Source organism: Prionailurus bengalensis, chromosome B1 (assembly GCF_016509475.1).
Source record: "Prionailurus bengalensis isolate Pbe53 chromosome B1, Fcat_Pben_1.1_paternal_pri, whole genome shotgun sequence".
Taxonomy (NCBI): domain Eukaryota; kingdom Metazoa; phylum Chordata; class Mammalia; order Carnivora; family Felidae; genus Prionailurus; species Prionailurus bengalensis.
Window position 1 is genome coordinate 206,069,325 of NC_057344.1, and position 15,384 is coordinate 206,084,708.

Consider the following 15,384-nt stretch of genomic DNA (forward strand, 5'->3'; position numbering starts at 1 on the left):
TATGTAAACAGCACAAAATTATTGAGGTAGTTCACGTTTCTTTTTTTTAGTTTATTTTTTAATTTAATTTTTTTAACATTTATTTCTTTTAAGGGAGACAGAGACAGAGTGTGAGCAGGGGAGGGACAGAGAGAGGAGACACAGAATCTGAAGCAGGTTCCAGGCTCTGAGCTGTCAGCACAGAACCCGATGGGGGGCTTGAACTCACCGACGATGAGATCGCGACCTGAACTGAAGCTGGACGCTCAACCACTGGCGCCCCATGTTCCTTTTTTGAAATGAACTCTTGGCGACCCAAGTGTATTTTACACTCAAAGCACGTCCCAGTCTGGACCACTCACTTTCAGGGGCTCAATGGTCACATGACATTCATAGCTACAGCGCCGGACAAGGGAGTCCATCCTTCCCCGATTACTGCATTCCACTCCGAAAGCCACCCTGAACCTCTGCTTTTTTCTAGTTCCCTGAAAGATGGCAACTTCCCTCCACACAAGCAAATGGCCCAGAGTTCTCTGAACCGAGTTCTCGTCCCTGGTCCCCAGTCGGTCCACCTCCACACGAGGAAGGAAGCTCTGCTCTTCCGAGCCGTGGAGGAGATGCGGCATCATCCGGGGAGTTCAACCGTGATACAGAACTATTTTCTTTAGCTTTTAACTGTGAAATAATCATAAGCTCACCGGAAGCTGCAAAAATAGTACAAGGAGCCCCTTCCCCCAGCTCCACCATCTATGCTCTTTCAAAAGGAATAACCTGCCCCAGGAGGGCAGCAGCGGCCGCGACGCCAACCCCACCAAATGGTCCCAACCTGGGCCCCGGCCGCAGTCACACCCCGTCCTGGTTCACTCGGTCCGCCTGTGGCCCCGCACCTCCGTCTGCCCAGGACCCCTGGTCCCTCTGGTCAGCCCGGTGTCCCTAACCCGCCCACCCTCCGCCCCCGGCCCCCTCCCCGCACCAGGCAGGGTGCCGCGTGCGCACACGGTCTCCCAGCCATCACTGCCGTTCCCGCCGGTCGGCTCCCCTCCCCGCCTTGGCCTCCCCTGCCCGCGCTCTGCGCCTGCGCCTTCCCGGCACGCCCATGTGGGCGCCAACCGGGGACACCAGCACCGTCTCCGGGCCTGGACTAGGACACACGGCTCCACAGAAGACTTGGCAAGGAGTGCAGTGATGGAATGAGGGAGGCCAGGCCCCGGTGTGCACGTTCCTCCTCTCCACGTCCAGCCAAGACAGCCTGCGAGGAGAAGAATCTATCTAACCCCACCTCCCTCCCTTCCCCGGGTTGGTATGTTCCAGCACGGGTTTTGGCGGGAGCGACACCGCTCTCTGGTGCGCAGGCGCCGGGTTACAAGTTCGCGTTTGCGCAGGTGCAGAGTCGCCACCCTCTGCCCGCGGCGGGAGGCGGCGTGTGGGCCTCTTGCGGGCCTGGGCTTCTGCGCGGCGGCGGCGCGGACGCCGGGTTCGACATGGCCAGCTGGGTGTTCTGTAATCGCTGCTTCCAGCCGCCGCACCGGACGTCGTGCTTCAGCCTGACCAACTGCGGCCACGTGTACTGCGACGTCTGCCTGGACAAAGGTGAGGCGGGCGGGCCCTGGGGTCGGGCAGTACCCGGGCGGCGGGGCGGGGCCGAGGGCGCCGGGTTCCTTCCCGAACCTCGGGTGCAGAGGCAGCAGGACGTCCTGCTGGGTGGGCGGCCGGAGGGATGGTGGAAAACGTGCTGGCCGAGATCGCAGGTGTCAGCCCCGGGAGTATGGCTCTCCCTGCCCTTTCGGAAGGCGGGTTAAACTAGGCCCTGTGTCCAGGACGCCTTTAAACACCAGCGCAGGGCCCCAGAAGGCGCGTCCTCACCTGGCATCAAGCGAGGGTGGAGCCAGAGCCTGCGGGGCAGGGGGCGGGAAGGTGAGAGACAGCCCGGACACTTGGGAGCTCCCAGGCAGAGGTGACGCCGAGTGCAGAGATCCTAGGGTAGAAGGAAGTGTGGACGGGCTGGAGGAGCGGAGGGTGCTGGTGAAGTCGGCTGAAGCATGCTGCAGGGGATCCCCCTGTTCTCCGGGCAGTAGGAAACCACTGGTTTTAAGCAGGGTGGTGATGTGATCAGAGGTATCTTTCTCTTTATGAGACTTTTTAAAGTTTATCTATTTTGAGATAGAAAGCAAGCGGGGCAGGGGCAGAGGGGACAGGGAGAGAGGGAGAGAGAGAATCCCAAGCAGGCTCCGTGCTGTCTGCACAGAGCCAAGAGATCGTGACCTGAGCCGACTTCAAGGGTCCCACACTCAACCAACTGAGCCACCCAGGTGTCTCTTTCTATGAAAATTTTAAGTTGAAGACAAAGAGTGGCGCCTGGGTGGTTCAGTCGGTTAAGCGTCCGACTTTGGCTCAGGTCATGATCTCACAGTCTGTGGGTTCAAGCCCCGCATCGGGCTCTGTGCTGACAGCTCGGAGCCTGGAGCCCGCTTCGGATTCAGTGTCTCCCTCGTTCTCTGCCCCTCCCCCACTCGCTCTGTGTCTCTCTCTCTCTCAAAAATAAATTTAAAAATTTTTAAAATTAAAAAATAAACATTTAAAAAAAAGAGAAGTGGGGCGCCTGGGTGGCGCAGTCGGTTAAGCGTCCGACTTCAGTCAGGTCACGATCTCGCGGTCCGTGAGTTCGAGCCCCGCGTCAGGCTCTGGGCTGATGGCTCGGAGCCTGGAGCCTGTTTCCGATTCTGTGTCTCCCTCTCTCTCTGACCCTTCCCCGTTCATGCTCTGTCTCTCTCTGTCCCAAAAATAAATAAAAAACGTTGAAAAACAAAATTTAAAAAAAATAAATAAATAAAAAAAAGAGAAGAAATCACAAAGAAAAGGATAGATTTGACCTAAAAGAAAAAAAAATGTGAAACCTCTGTATGCCCTACATGCCAAAAAATACACAAAGTTAAAGGGCAAATTGCACACTCATGAAAATAACTATCTTATTAATGACCAAGTTAATTGTCTCCCTATGTAAAGAGCTCAATATATGGGGCGCCTGGGTGGCGCAGTCGGTTAAGCGTCCGACTTCAACCAGGTCACGATCTCGCGGTCTGTGAGTTCGAGCCCCGCGTCAGGCTCTGGGCTGATGGCTCAGAGCCTAGAGCCTGTTTCCGATTCTGTGTCTCCCTCTCTCTCTGCCCCTCCCCCGTTCATGCTCTGTCTCTCTCTGTCCCAAAAATAAATAAATGTTGAAAAAAAAATTAAAAAAAAAAAAAAGAGCTCAATATAAATGGTTAAGAAAAATATTGTCCCAATAAAAAAGTTAGCCAGGAATATAAACTGATAATTCACAGGAGAGAAAGACAAATAGGGGTGCCTGGGTGGCTCAGTCAGTTGACTGTCCGACTTCGGCTCAGGTCATGATCTCGCGGTTTGTGGGTTCAAGCCCCGCGTCGGGCTCTGTGCTGACAGCTCAGAGCCTGGAGCCCGCTTCCGATTCTGTGTCTCCCTTGTTCTCTGTTCCTCCTCCACTCGTGCACTTTCTCTCTGTCTCTCAAAAATAAATAAACATTAAAAATATTTAAATTGAAGTACAAAGAAAAAGTCACGAATGCAAAGCACAAAAATTTTTACAGGGTGAATTTACCTGTGAAACCAGCTCCCAGATTGAGAGAACATCACCACCCTCTCAGAAGCCACATCAGAGAGAACCACTAACCCGATGTCTATCTTGTGGACTGCCTTGGGTATATATCTGCAGTGGGGTTGCTGAGTCTCACGCGTGTGTTTGAAAAGTCTCTGGCAGCTGGGTGAGAAGGTAGTTTGGTGGGAGACAGGAACTGGGCAAGAGGCTGTGCGGTTGAGCACGGGAGCGATGATGGGGCCGTGGGCCTAGAGAGATGTAGCACAGCGGAGTCGGGGGAGCGGCCTGGCCTCTGACTGGAGGATTGGGGGTTGGGTTAGCAGCACCGAGCACAGAGAGAAAACAGCAGCTCCCAGGGTGAGGTTCAGGGGCTCACGTTGGACGCTGAGATTCCGGTGAGAGCCATCCGAGGCGGGGAGACTGGGAGAGATTGAGTATTTGGGGCTCGGGGTCAGGACAGCCAGGAACACGTCAGGGAATTAGCATGTATATAGTCATCGAAGATACTGGAGTGAGGAGAGTGTGGAGGGCAGAGGGAACCAGGGCATGGTATCACCTGGGAGGAGCATTTCTTGAAGACGACGGGTGAAGGTAGGAGGAGGCTGTGGAAGAAAAGGAAGCAGAGTATTTGGGACCTGGCGTCCCAGGGCAGAGTGGAACCTCCCCCTGGATTTAGTGGCGTGGGTGAACTTGGGTGAAAACAGCGGAGACCAGTGCATGCTCTCAGCCTTGGGGGACTGGTTCAGGCAGGGCGATTCCCAGCGGACCTCTAGCTCTTGAAGCCTAAGGCCAAAGCACATTCCAGTAGCCCTAGGTCATTCCTCCAAAAAGCCACAGGTGCTGGGACATAGAACAAAACAAAAAAGACAGCAGAAAGGCTTGAGGGCTCTGGGTGGAGCACTGACCATAGCTTCCCAGCTGTTTGGTGACCGTTACTCAGAGACAAGCCCTCCTTAAGCTTTGGTGTCTATCCTCCCAGACTCTTTCCTATGGATACGGGTTTTTAACACAAAAATGGGAGGTGCCTGAGTGGTTCAGTGGGTTAAGTGTCAGACTTCGGCTTAGGTCATGATCTCGAGGCTTGTGAATTTGAGCCCCACATCGGGCTCTCTGCTGTCATCCTGGAGCCCGCTGCAGATTCTCTTCTCTGTCCCCCCACCTCTCAAAAATAAACATTAAAAAAAAATTTTAATGGTATTGCGTGTATACCGTTTACTTACCTGCATTTATGAACAGGACATGGATCTTTTTTCATGTTCAACTAGGTCTGTATCATCCTTTTTAAGGTTGCACAGTATCTCTTTTAGTTGCCATACCAAGACCTATTTAACTGATTCCCTGGTAAAAGACGTGTGTTTTTTCTAATGTTTTGCTGGTAAACAGCACTTGTTCACTTGCGTGGTTTTCTCCTTTGCGTGTGTGTAAGCGTGGAAGTGCCTCACTGGGCCGTGCCCGTCACAGCCGACACCTAGGACCCACCCGCCCAGAAGGTGTGGCTGCGCCACGTCCCCAGCACCGATGGCCTGGATTTTCTTTTCATACATTACTGGCGGTCTGTGCTTTGGCCAGCGGCCCTCACACCTTTTGCTGGAGTGCTTAATGGGTTAGTGAGCTCTGTTTGCACATTAAGTATGAATGTCAGTTTTCCTGTCCACTAGCTGCAGACAAGTTCCTCTCTGTGTCCGGTCTGTTACTGCCCCCCCCCCCCCCCCAACACAACTCGCAGAGCTTTCGGAGTCAGCTCTGTTAATCTTTGACTCCACGGCTTCAGGCTGCAGCGATGCTCAAGGGGAAGTTCTGTGCTCCGGAATCCGCGGTAGAGACGTGGGGGGGGGGGGGGGCGGGAACGTTTTCAGGAGAGGGCGACTTGAACGTGTTTGTAGGGAGAGAGGAAGGGGGTAGCTCTGGAGGCCACCGGAAGGGAGCCCGCTCTTTCTGTACCGGGACCGTCGTCCCACGTGCTGGGGGTGGGACGGGACAGAGGAAGAAGGCAGAGTGAGCTGGGTTGTTCTGTGGTGGGTAACTGGAGGGGAGGCAGGGGATCGAGGGAGGTCAGCACGCGGTCTGGGGCTGGTCCGAACACCCCCCCACAGGGAGTTGGGGGACACTCAAGAAAAGTGGATGGGCGCCGGCAGTGTTGCAGGTTCATCCGGGTTGGAACCCATGTCTCTGAATCCACTTCCAGTTAAGTGGTTTTTTGCCCGGTTCTTAGCTACACTGGACCAGAAGCGGGGGAGAAAGAGAGCCCGGGTTTGGGCTGGGTGTGCTGCTTGGAAGGGTGAGGAGCGCAGTACTGACTGGCCGGCTCCGGGCTCCAGGCCGCTCTGTGGGAAGGTGAGACTCTGACATGTGGGGCCGGGACCGAGCCCGGGACGAGGGGCCCTGCTGCCGCCAGTGACGAGGGTGCAGGCGTAGGAAGGAGTCTGAGTTTGCCCACGACAGCGGCCGCTCCGGGGGCCCGGGGCGTAGTCACAGGAGAAGGGGTCCCTGTGGGGGCAGGCCAGGAAGTGCTGGACTTAGCGCGGGCTTCCCGGTGAGGACGAGCGTGGAGGAAAGTGTCACGCTGCGGCAGGTGCGGGTCCCTGGGGCCCCCGGACAGGAGCAGGTGAGTCAGCCGACGCCAGCAGGTGGGAGGTACGAGGCCTCCGTCCAGGCGCCGCCGTGCAGGCGGCAGGAGCTCGGCAAACGCAGAGTCCTTTCCCGGTGAGCGGTCCCTGGTGTCGCAGAGGTGAGGCTGCGGGAGCAGAGCAAAACTCTGACTTCGTGTGTTGGGTGGGGTGCAAGGAGCTACTTTCACTTTGAGGACTGACCATTGTTAATTAAGATATCGCTGCAGGGGCGCCTGGGTGGCGTAGTCGGTTGAGCGTCCGACTTCAGCCAGGTCACGATCTCGCCGTCCGTGAGTTCGAGCCCCGCGTCAGGCTCTGGGCTGATGGCTCAGAGCCTGGAGCCTGTTTCCGATTCTGTGTCTCCCTCTCTCTGCCCCTCCCCCATTCATGCTCTGTCTCTCTCTGTCCCCAAAATAAATAAACGTTGAAAAAAAAAAATTAAAGAAAAAAAAAAAAAGATATCGCTGCAAAACCTAACTGTAAGAGAGTTCTGAGACACATTTAGTTTCAGTATTGTTGATCTTCACAGTCACCAATTTGGGGCAGTTCTACAAGGCGGGAAGAGGTGGATCGTTCGCGGCATAAACGGTGTCCCAACTCTGGCCACGTGCAGTGTCATGATGGAGTGTGGAAGTGTGGATGCTACGTTGTGAAGAAAACTGTGATTTGAATCTGCATCTCCACGCGTTCAGAAGCAATACTCACTATGATATAGTAAAGTTTGCTTTTCTTTTACAGGTAGAAAGGGCGAGTGCTTGATTTGTAAAGTGCCTTGTCGCACGCTTTTACTTTCAGAACACGTAAGTTCAAATATGTATTATCTGAATGTTGATCAGTATTTTTTTTTAGAGTATTATGTTAGTATTTTTTTTAACGTTTATTTACTTTTGAGACAGAGACAGAGCATGAACGGGGGAGGGTCAGAGAGAGGGAGACACAGAATCTGAAACAGGCTCCAGGCTCTGAGCTGTCAGCACAGAGCCCGACGCGGGGCTCGAACTCACGGACCGCGACATCGTGACCTGAGCTGAAGTCGGCCGCTTAACCGACGGAGCCACCCAGGCGCCCCGATCCGTATTTTTTTTTAAATATTGAGATTCAATATTTAGTCATTTGGGGTGTCTGAAAAATTTTTTCATTTTGCTAGGTTAATTAGAAGATCTTCCAGGATTTCTGAGTAAAGTACTATCAGGGTTTGGTTTTGAATGCCTCGGATAACCTTCTTTTGTAGACTGGCCCTGTTTGTAGCTTGCCGTGCTGTGTTCTGGGAGGTGAAGATGAGGTGAATAGGGTCTCCGGTACAGTACAGACCCCTGAAGAAGGCGACAGAGTCTGGCTTTCCCTGGGGCTCATACCTAATGAAGAGGGTTGGAGGAACGTCAGTTCAGAGTTGATGACTGTCACCGTAGGCTTGAAACAATGACTTTTGTTTTCTCTTGAAAATACATCAGTTTAACTTGTTTGGTTTAAACTTAGTTGTAAATAATTATTTTCTTTATACTTAGGTTCTAAGATAGGTGTGTGATCGGATGTTTTAATGTATAACAACATTGGTTTTTTTTCTGATTATAAATATAATACGATGTCACAAAAAACTGAAATGATACAGTAAATCATAATGGAGAAGTACAAGTCCCCCAAATCCCGTTTCCCACAGATGTCAATAAGTGGGAACATAGTTCCTGCTGTGTGTTACTGGGATTTATCTTCTTACATAATGGTGTCTGCTCAGTTGACTTTACACTTCTGGCACGCGCACCCTCTCCAAAAACACTGCGTACTGTTTCAGTATTTTGCCATTGGCAAAACTATTTCAGCAGTTTCCTAGTGGGGGGTTTTAGTTTTTCACTGTTGCAGTCTTACAGCCAACATTTTTTACCATGTCTCTGCATATCTGTAGGAATATTTCTGTAGCATAAATTCCTAGAAGTGGAAAAATAAGGTCAAAGATTTAAGTGTTTGGTAGAAAGTGCCTTATTTCCTTTAAGAAATGTTGCCTCAACGTGGTTTTGATATGTGTTTCCCTGATGCCAAGTGATGTTGAACATCTTTTCATGTGTCTGTTGGCCATCTGGATGTCTTCTTTGGAGAAGTGTCTGTTCATGTCTTTTGCCCATTTCTTCACTGGATTATTTGTTTTTCGGGCGTTGAGCTTGATAAGTTCTTTATAGATTTTGGATCCAAACCCTTTATCTGATATGTTGTTTGCAAATATCTCCTCCCACTCTGCCGGTTGCCTTTTAGTTTTGCTGATTGTTTCCTTCGCTGTGCAGAAGCTTTTTATCTTGATTAGGTCCCGGTAGTTCATTTTTGCTTCTGTTTCCCTTGCCTCCGGAGATGTGTTGAGTGAGAAGTTGCTGCAGCCGAGGTCAAAGAGGTTGTTGCCTGCTCTCTCCTCGAGGATTTTGATAGCCTCCTGTCTTACATTTAGGTCTCTCGTCCATTTTGAGTTTCTTTTTGTGTCTGGTGTAAGAAAGCGGTCCAGGTTCATTGCTCTGCTTGTCGCTGTCCAGTTCTACCAGCACCATTTGCCAGAGACACTGTCTTTTTTTCCATTGGATAATTTTTTCTGCTCTGTCAAAGATAAGTTGGCCACACATTTGTGGGTCCAGTTCTGGTTTTTTTAATATCGGTCAGAGTGGCTAAAACTAACAACTCAGGCAACAACAGATGTTGGTGAAGATGTGGAGAAAGAGGATCTCTTTTGCGCTGCCGGTGGGAATGCAAACCGGCGCAGCCGCTCTGGAAAACAGTATGGAGGTTCCTCAAAAATTTAAAAATAGAACTACCCTATGACCCAGCACTTGCACTCCTAGGAATTTATCCAGAGGATGCAGGAGTGCTGGTTCATAGGGGCACATGTACCCCAATGTTTATAGCAACCCTTTCAACAATAGCCAAATTTTGGAAAGAGCCCAAATGTCCTTCGACGGATGAATAGATAAAGAAGATGTGCCTGAAATCATTGTTGGACCATATGCTAACTAACTTGGATGTAAAAGAAAAAAATAAGTAAAAAGGAAAAAATATATTACATATATATATTATATATGTAATATATTTTTATATTTTTGTTATATATGTATTATTAATACATTAGTATATATATCATATTATATATATTATATATAAATAGCTACCGACAGAGAGGGAAGCAAACTGTAACAGACTATTAAATACAGAGAACAAACTGAGGGTTGATGAGGGGCGGAGGAGAGGGGAAAATGATCATGGGCATTGAGGAGGGCATCTGTTGGGTTGAGCACTGTGTGTTGTATGGAAGCGATGAATCACAGGAATCCGCTCCTGAAGCCAAGAGCACTCTGTATACGCTGTATGTTAGCCAACGTGACAGTAAGTTATATCTTTTAAAAAAAGGAAAAAAAGAGACAAAAGAGGCTTTCAAGGAACTTTGTAAAGGAGATAAGCATATAAACAAATGATTATTAAAATGAACAATTAAAAGTAAGAACACGAAGGGGCGCCTGGTGGCTCAGTCGGTTAAACGTCCGACTTCAGCTTGGGTCACCATCTGGCGGTCCTTCAGTTCGAGCCCCGCGTCGGGTTCTGTGCCGACAGCTCGACGCCTGGAGCCTGCTTCGGATTCTGTGTCTCCCTCTCTCTGCCCCTCCCCCGCTCATTCTCTCTCTCTCTCTCTCTCTCTCTCTCTCTCTCTCTCTCAAAAATAAACAAACATTAAAAAAAATGTTTTTAAAGTAAGAACATGGGGGGAGGGGGAAAGAAATGTACGGCTTTAGGCCCTCAGCTGTGCTTCCAGGCTCTGCTGACTGGTGCAGCTGGTCGGGCCTGCGGCCGAGGGAGGGACGCCCCCGCCTTTCTCTGCCTTCTTGGTTTGCACGCTCAGTTTATGTGCGCTCTGTCTTGTTTTCTAATAAATGTATTTCAGACTGTCCATTTCCTTCTGTTGACTGCTGTTCTGCATCACTTTGAGCCTTGGTTTTATCATTTCTAAATAGTCTTATTTCTCTTCTTTTTCAACTCAAGAATTACTTGGGAGAATATTCCTTAATTTCTGAGAGATTAGGTCTTATTTCCTCTACCGTTTTTGTAGAAAACTTTTAATTTTATGCCTTTGTGATCAGAGAATATGGCCATGTGGTTTCTTTTTTTAATTGTCAAGATTTTCACAGTGTCTTCGTACGTGGCAATTGTTAATGTTCTACAGATGCTTGAAGATGTACGTATTTGTTTATTCTCTGTGCACACGCGTGAGTGAAGTTGTTCGCGGCACCGGTGCTGCTCCTGGCCGCTCTCTCCCGCACGCCCGCGTTGCATTCTGGGGCCGCTTCCAGCAGTCTCTCGGGGGCCCTCCTTTCTCCTCTGCCACCACGACGCCTAAGAGCCATTCTTTCTGCCCTCCCTCCTGCTTCCTGGAATCTTTTCTCCCCCCACAGCCAGAGGGGTCTGCGCACATGGGTCACGTGTCCCGGCCTTCTCGGAGTGAAACCCAAGTCCCCTCATGCCCGTGGCTCTGGGACCTGACCTCTGGTGGACACCTGGTCCCCTGGCCGGTGACACCAACCTGCCACTGCTCCTGGGGCCAGGCTGCTTCCACCTCCTCCTTCCCCCACTGCCTTTAGGTCTCTGCCTATGGTTCTGTGTGACTGTGGTTTCTTTGACCTGTGGCAGGAAGGACACTTAGAATCATGGCACGGTGTGTGTGCATTTGGGTGCGCATGAATCCACGTGTGTGCACGTACGTGAACGACGTTTCACAGGACAACACGAACCCTTGTAAACGCAGTGCCCCTGGTGGTTTCTGCTCTGACTGGCTTTCTTTTGTCAGAGCCAGACACAGTGCATGGACCAGGCCAAGCTGATCTTCTGCGACCTGCTGTGTGAAAGCTGCCCACGCCTCTTACTCTGCCCGCACCTGCTCCTTTGGCTTCACACACAGGACACCACCTGCTTTGTATTTGTTGACTTTTTTGTCACCGGAAAGGGCCTTATCTGTCAGGTGGTGGGGAGACTGAAGCTGGGGAGCCTGTGGGGATCTGGGTGAGGCAGCCGGGCCTGCAGGACAGAGCCTGTGATGAACGCACAGCAGAAGGATATATGGGCCGGAAGGGGTTGCACTTGGGCTGGACTTGGCTGGTTCTCCAGTGGAGATGGAAAGGAGCCCCTGCAGTGGGGAGGCCCCGAGCCCTGGAGAAGCCAGCGGCGTCTGGACTCCCAAGTGTGAGGACGTGGGACCTGGGGCCATGAGTGTGCAGGGCACTCTTCCACATGCCCACTTAAGGCGCTGGGGAGAAGTGGGCAGAGTCGGGGGCTGGAGGTGGCTAGACCAGAGGCTCCCCTAGACAGCAGAGGCCTGGCTAAGGAAGATGCATGTGTGGCCCCAGGGCAGGAACCCCAGGACACCCACCCACAGGGTCTCCGTGATGGCTGTGCCCTCTTGCCTTCCCCTGACCTCTGAGGGGTGGATTCAGCCGTCCTGCCCCAGGCCCCAGGTCGGAGGCTGCTCGTGGTGAGGATGAGCCTGGTTCCTGGGCCGCAGCCCAAATCGGGACTTGGAGGACATGACCACGTGCCGGCAAGGACCTGGGTTTAGGGCATTTGGGGGGTGTCCCACAGGGTTTCGGGGGATGACCTTCCTGTATGGCGGAAGAGAGAAGCGGACAGCAGCCACTGGAGCAGCACGCTGGCCTGGCTGGGGGCTGTCCCTGGCCCTGCTCTCCTTGCGGGGCCCCCAGCTAGACTCAGTCTCCCCGCCTGCCTCCCGTGAATAATGCCTCCCCAGGCCTGGCCCCCAAAGCAGTCTCTTGGACAGCACCCCCCCACACATACACACACACACACACTCTGCTAAGTGGATGCTGGTGACCCAGCAGAGGAGGGCTGCTGGTCTCCGAGCAGGAGGCCGTCCACTGAGCACAGGCCTCCACTAATGCGCAGGCAAGAGATAGGTGTCCCTCTTAAGTTAGCGCCTTCATGTAATTTTGGAACCAGCTTGTTAATTTCCACACAAAGCCCTGTTGGGTTTGCACTTCACTGATGACACAGGGAAACTGACATCCCTACAGTGGGGCCTCTGGGCCACAAGTGTGGCACGCCTCCGTTTGTTTAGATGCGCTCCGACTTCAGTGGCGGTTTTCTGTACAGAGGCTGGTGCCGCCGTTAGCGTCACCCTCGGGTATTGATGATTTGGGATAATTTCATCTCCTAAGTGCTTCTCGTTGGTGTGTAAAAATGGGTTGGTTTTGTTTATTAACCTTTATCTGGTGACCGTGCTAAATTCACTTGATAATGCTGTTGGCCGATGTGAAGATCCGTCTAGACTGTCTCTGTGCACAATCGTGTCATCTCCAAATGTTTAATTTCTGTGTCATTCCCCCCTTTCTTTCCTTGTACCTTCTTCTCACTGTGTAAGCAACAAGGGGACACAGTGGTGATGGCAGGAGTCCTTTGTCTCTTTCTGATTTCAGGGTCAAGCTTCCAGTGGGTCACCATGGAGTATTCATGTGAGCTCTGGGTTTCTTACTAAGGGGTTATCATTTTATTTTTCTTCTTTATTTTGCTGATGTGGTGAATTGCATTTATTTTTAGAATTTTAAACTCACAGTAGAATTTCAAATACTGCAACTTGGTTGTGATGCGGTATAGCTTGTATGTGTAGATGAATTTGGGTTTTGTGCACCTGCGTTCATGTGAGAACTGACCTGTGATTTTCCTTTCTTACATGCCCTTTTCAAGTTTTGGTGAATCAGGGTTTTGCTGGCTTCATAAAAGGAGTTGAATATTCTTTCATTTCCTCTTTTCTGGAAGATTTTTTTTTTAAGATTGGGGTTAGTCAGAGAATGGTAAAATTCATGTGTGACACTCTCTGATCCTAGAAGGCTGAGGAGGTTTTTAACTAGGGTTTAATTTTTTTTTTTTTAATGCTTGTTTATTTTTTAGAGACAGAGCACGTGCGGGGAAGGGGTAGAGAGAGACAGAGGGAGACAGAGAATCCAAAGCAGGCTTCTCGCTGACAGCAGTAAGCCCTACGTGGGGCTCAAACTCATGAACCACGAGATCATGGCCTGAGCCAAAGTTGGACACTCAGCTAACTGAGCTACCCAGGTGCCCCACTAGGGTTTAATTTTTTAATTAGACATGGAACTTTTCAGAGTTCCTAATTCTTGGGTCAGCTTAAGTAAGTCTTTTTCTAGGAATTTGTGCACTTCCTCTGAATTTTGAAATTTCTCATCATCCACATGTCTGTAGCCATCTGTATTTTCAGTGTCTGTGAGATCTGTAGTGATGTCCTTTTTTTGTTGCCTTGTCTCTTTTTTTTTCTTCAACAGTCTTACCTGGTTTTATTGTTAGTAAGTTAGTGTTCTCGGGTGTTTTGGCTCTGTTTGTCGTCACTTTGCATTTCTCAACTTTTGTTTTCTTTATCGTTTCCTTTTTCTTTTTTCTTTGGATTTAATTTGTTCTTTAAGATAATTGCTTACAGGAACCTCTAGCCTCTCCCTTCTGATATCTACATTGCAGGGTTGTGGCACCCTTCTGTTCATCCTTGCCTGCGTTTCTGCAATTGGCTGTGTTACATTTTTGTTATCTTTCGCTTCAGAATACTTTGAAATTTTTTCTGATTACTCCTGTGACCTGTGTGTTTTCTGAAACTGTATTGATTAATTTAGAAATATTTGGGGATTGTTAGTTGTTATTTTTACTTTTATTCAAGTTTAATACAGAAGAATGCACAAGTATGGGTACATGGCTGTGGGAATTGTTTGTGACCTGAGCGTCAGACCAAGACAGCATTTGTTTCCATGACCCCAGAGACTACGGTATGCCCTTGACCTTCTGCAGTCTAACGTGAAGTAGTCTTCCTGCCAATGCAGGGGTCTCAGACACTTCTGTCACCTTCGTCCCACCTTCCCCTCATGCTGTCGGTGTGTGGTTCAGTTCTGTCTGCACAGAGCCCCATGGGATGACGAGTGTGCGGTCACCATTCTGATCTTGGGTCACCCCACAGTCCCCTTCCCTCGTGCTCCTCACTTGTTCCTGAACCCACTTGTTCCCACCGAGGAACCCTTTCCTACCTAAGGCCGTGGCTTCTGTTGGTGACAAATTCTCTGTTTTTTGTTTGTCTGAAAAGGACCTCTGTTTTTGTCTCCATTTGGAAGCATATTTTCACTGGGCTTAGAATTCTTTAATGGAAATTCATGTTTTTTGGCGCTTTGACCATACTCCTCCATTTTTGTCTTTTTCCGCACCCGGCTCTCCTGTGTGTGACGCGGTTGTCTGCGTAGTTGTCCTGCCTGTCTTCGCAGAGTTTCCACAGCCTGTGCAGTGAGGTCGTTCCTTAGCCTGGAGAGCCCTCGGCTGCTCTGTCTCCACACCCTCCCCTGCCCCTCGGGGCCTCTGTCACGTGTAGAATGACTGACTCCCGTCACAGAAGGTAGTAGACCCTGACAGGTGAGTGACAGCCAGCCTTTCCAGGTGCTTTCACTTCTGGCCCACGGAGCCGTTCATCGTGTTCTGGGCCGTCTCTGTATGTGTCTTTACATAACAGGCGTGGTCCCCACTTGCCGAGCACCAGGCCCGGCCACGCTCTGTTGGGGGCGCCGCTCCCCTTGTGTTTGCCCGCGCTCCACATGACCTTCGGGAGGGCACCGTTTCTGCTTACCTCGCTCGGGGGACGGGAGCTCGGACATGTTGGGCCGTGTGCCAGGGCGGCGGGCCCAGCTGGTGCAGAGCAGGGTTCGCACGTACCTGAAGGCCCCGGCCCCTCCCCGTGGGCCGTGCTGCCCCGCCTTGCGGTGGTCCGTCCAGGCAGCACCGTGCGGGGCTCCCCCGCTGTCGGCCTGACGCCCAGGAGTGGATCCCGGGGCTGCTTCACCACACCGGCCCCCTGACCTTCCGAAGCCAGACCTGCCCCCACCCCGCTGCTGGCTCCCCCAGAAGGCCCTGGCCCTTTGGGGAGCATTTCCCCGTTTCTGCTGCTCATCTGAGTTCAGCTTCACTGTCGTCTCGCTGGGGCTCGGGGGCACATCCCGAAGCTCGTGACTTGCCCACAGCCCAGACCAAAGACCAGACGGGGAGGACGCGCGAGGCCCCTCCTGCACCTCTTCGCTCTGGTGCGTGTGTGTCCTTATCCGGGTGCCCCTGCACGCTTCGTGCTGTCCTGCCCGCTTAGCGGCGGCCGCGCTCTGACTCCTGTCGCAGGACGGCCGT

General features: G+C 51.4%; 1 protein-coding gene across 1 annotated transcript in view; it reads left to right on the top strand.

Annotated features, from left to right (window-relative positions):
• Window positions 1-1,376: 1,376 nt before the first annotated feature.
• Window positions 1,377-15,384, top strand: part of RNF212 (ring finger protein 212) — a 37,782-nt gene continuing 23,774 nt past the window's right edge. Inside the window, exons 1-2 of the mRNA XM_043573213.1 lie at window positions 1,377-1,569; window positions 6,937-6,998. Of these exons, the coding sequence (XP_043429148.1) occupies window positions 1,461-1,569; window positions 6,937-6,998 (171 nt within the window). The 5' untranslated portion in view covers window positions 1,377-1,460. The remainder of the gene's footprint in view (window positions 1,570-6,936; window positions 6,999-15,384) is intronic.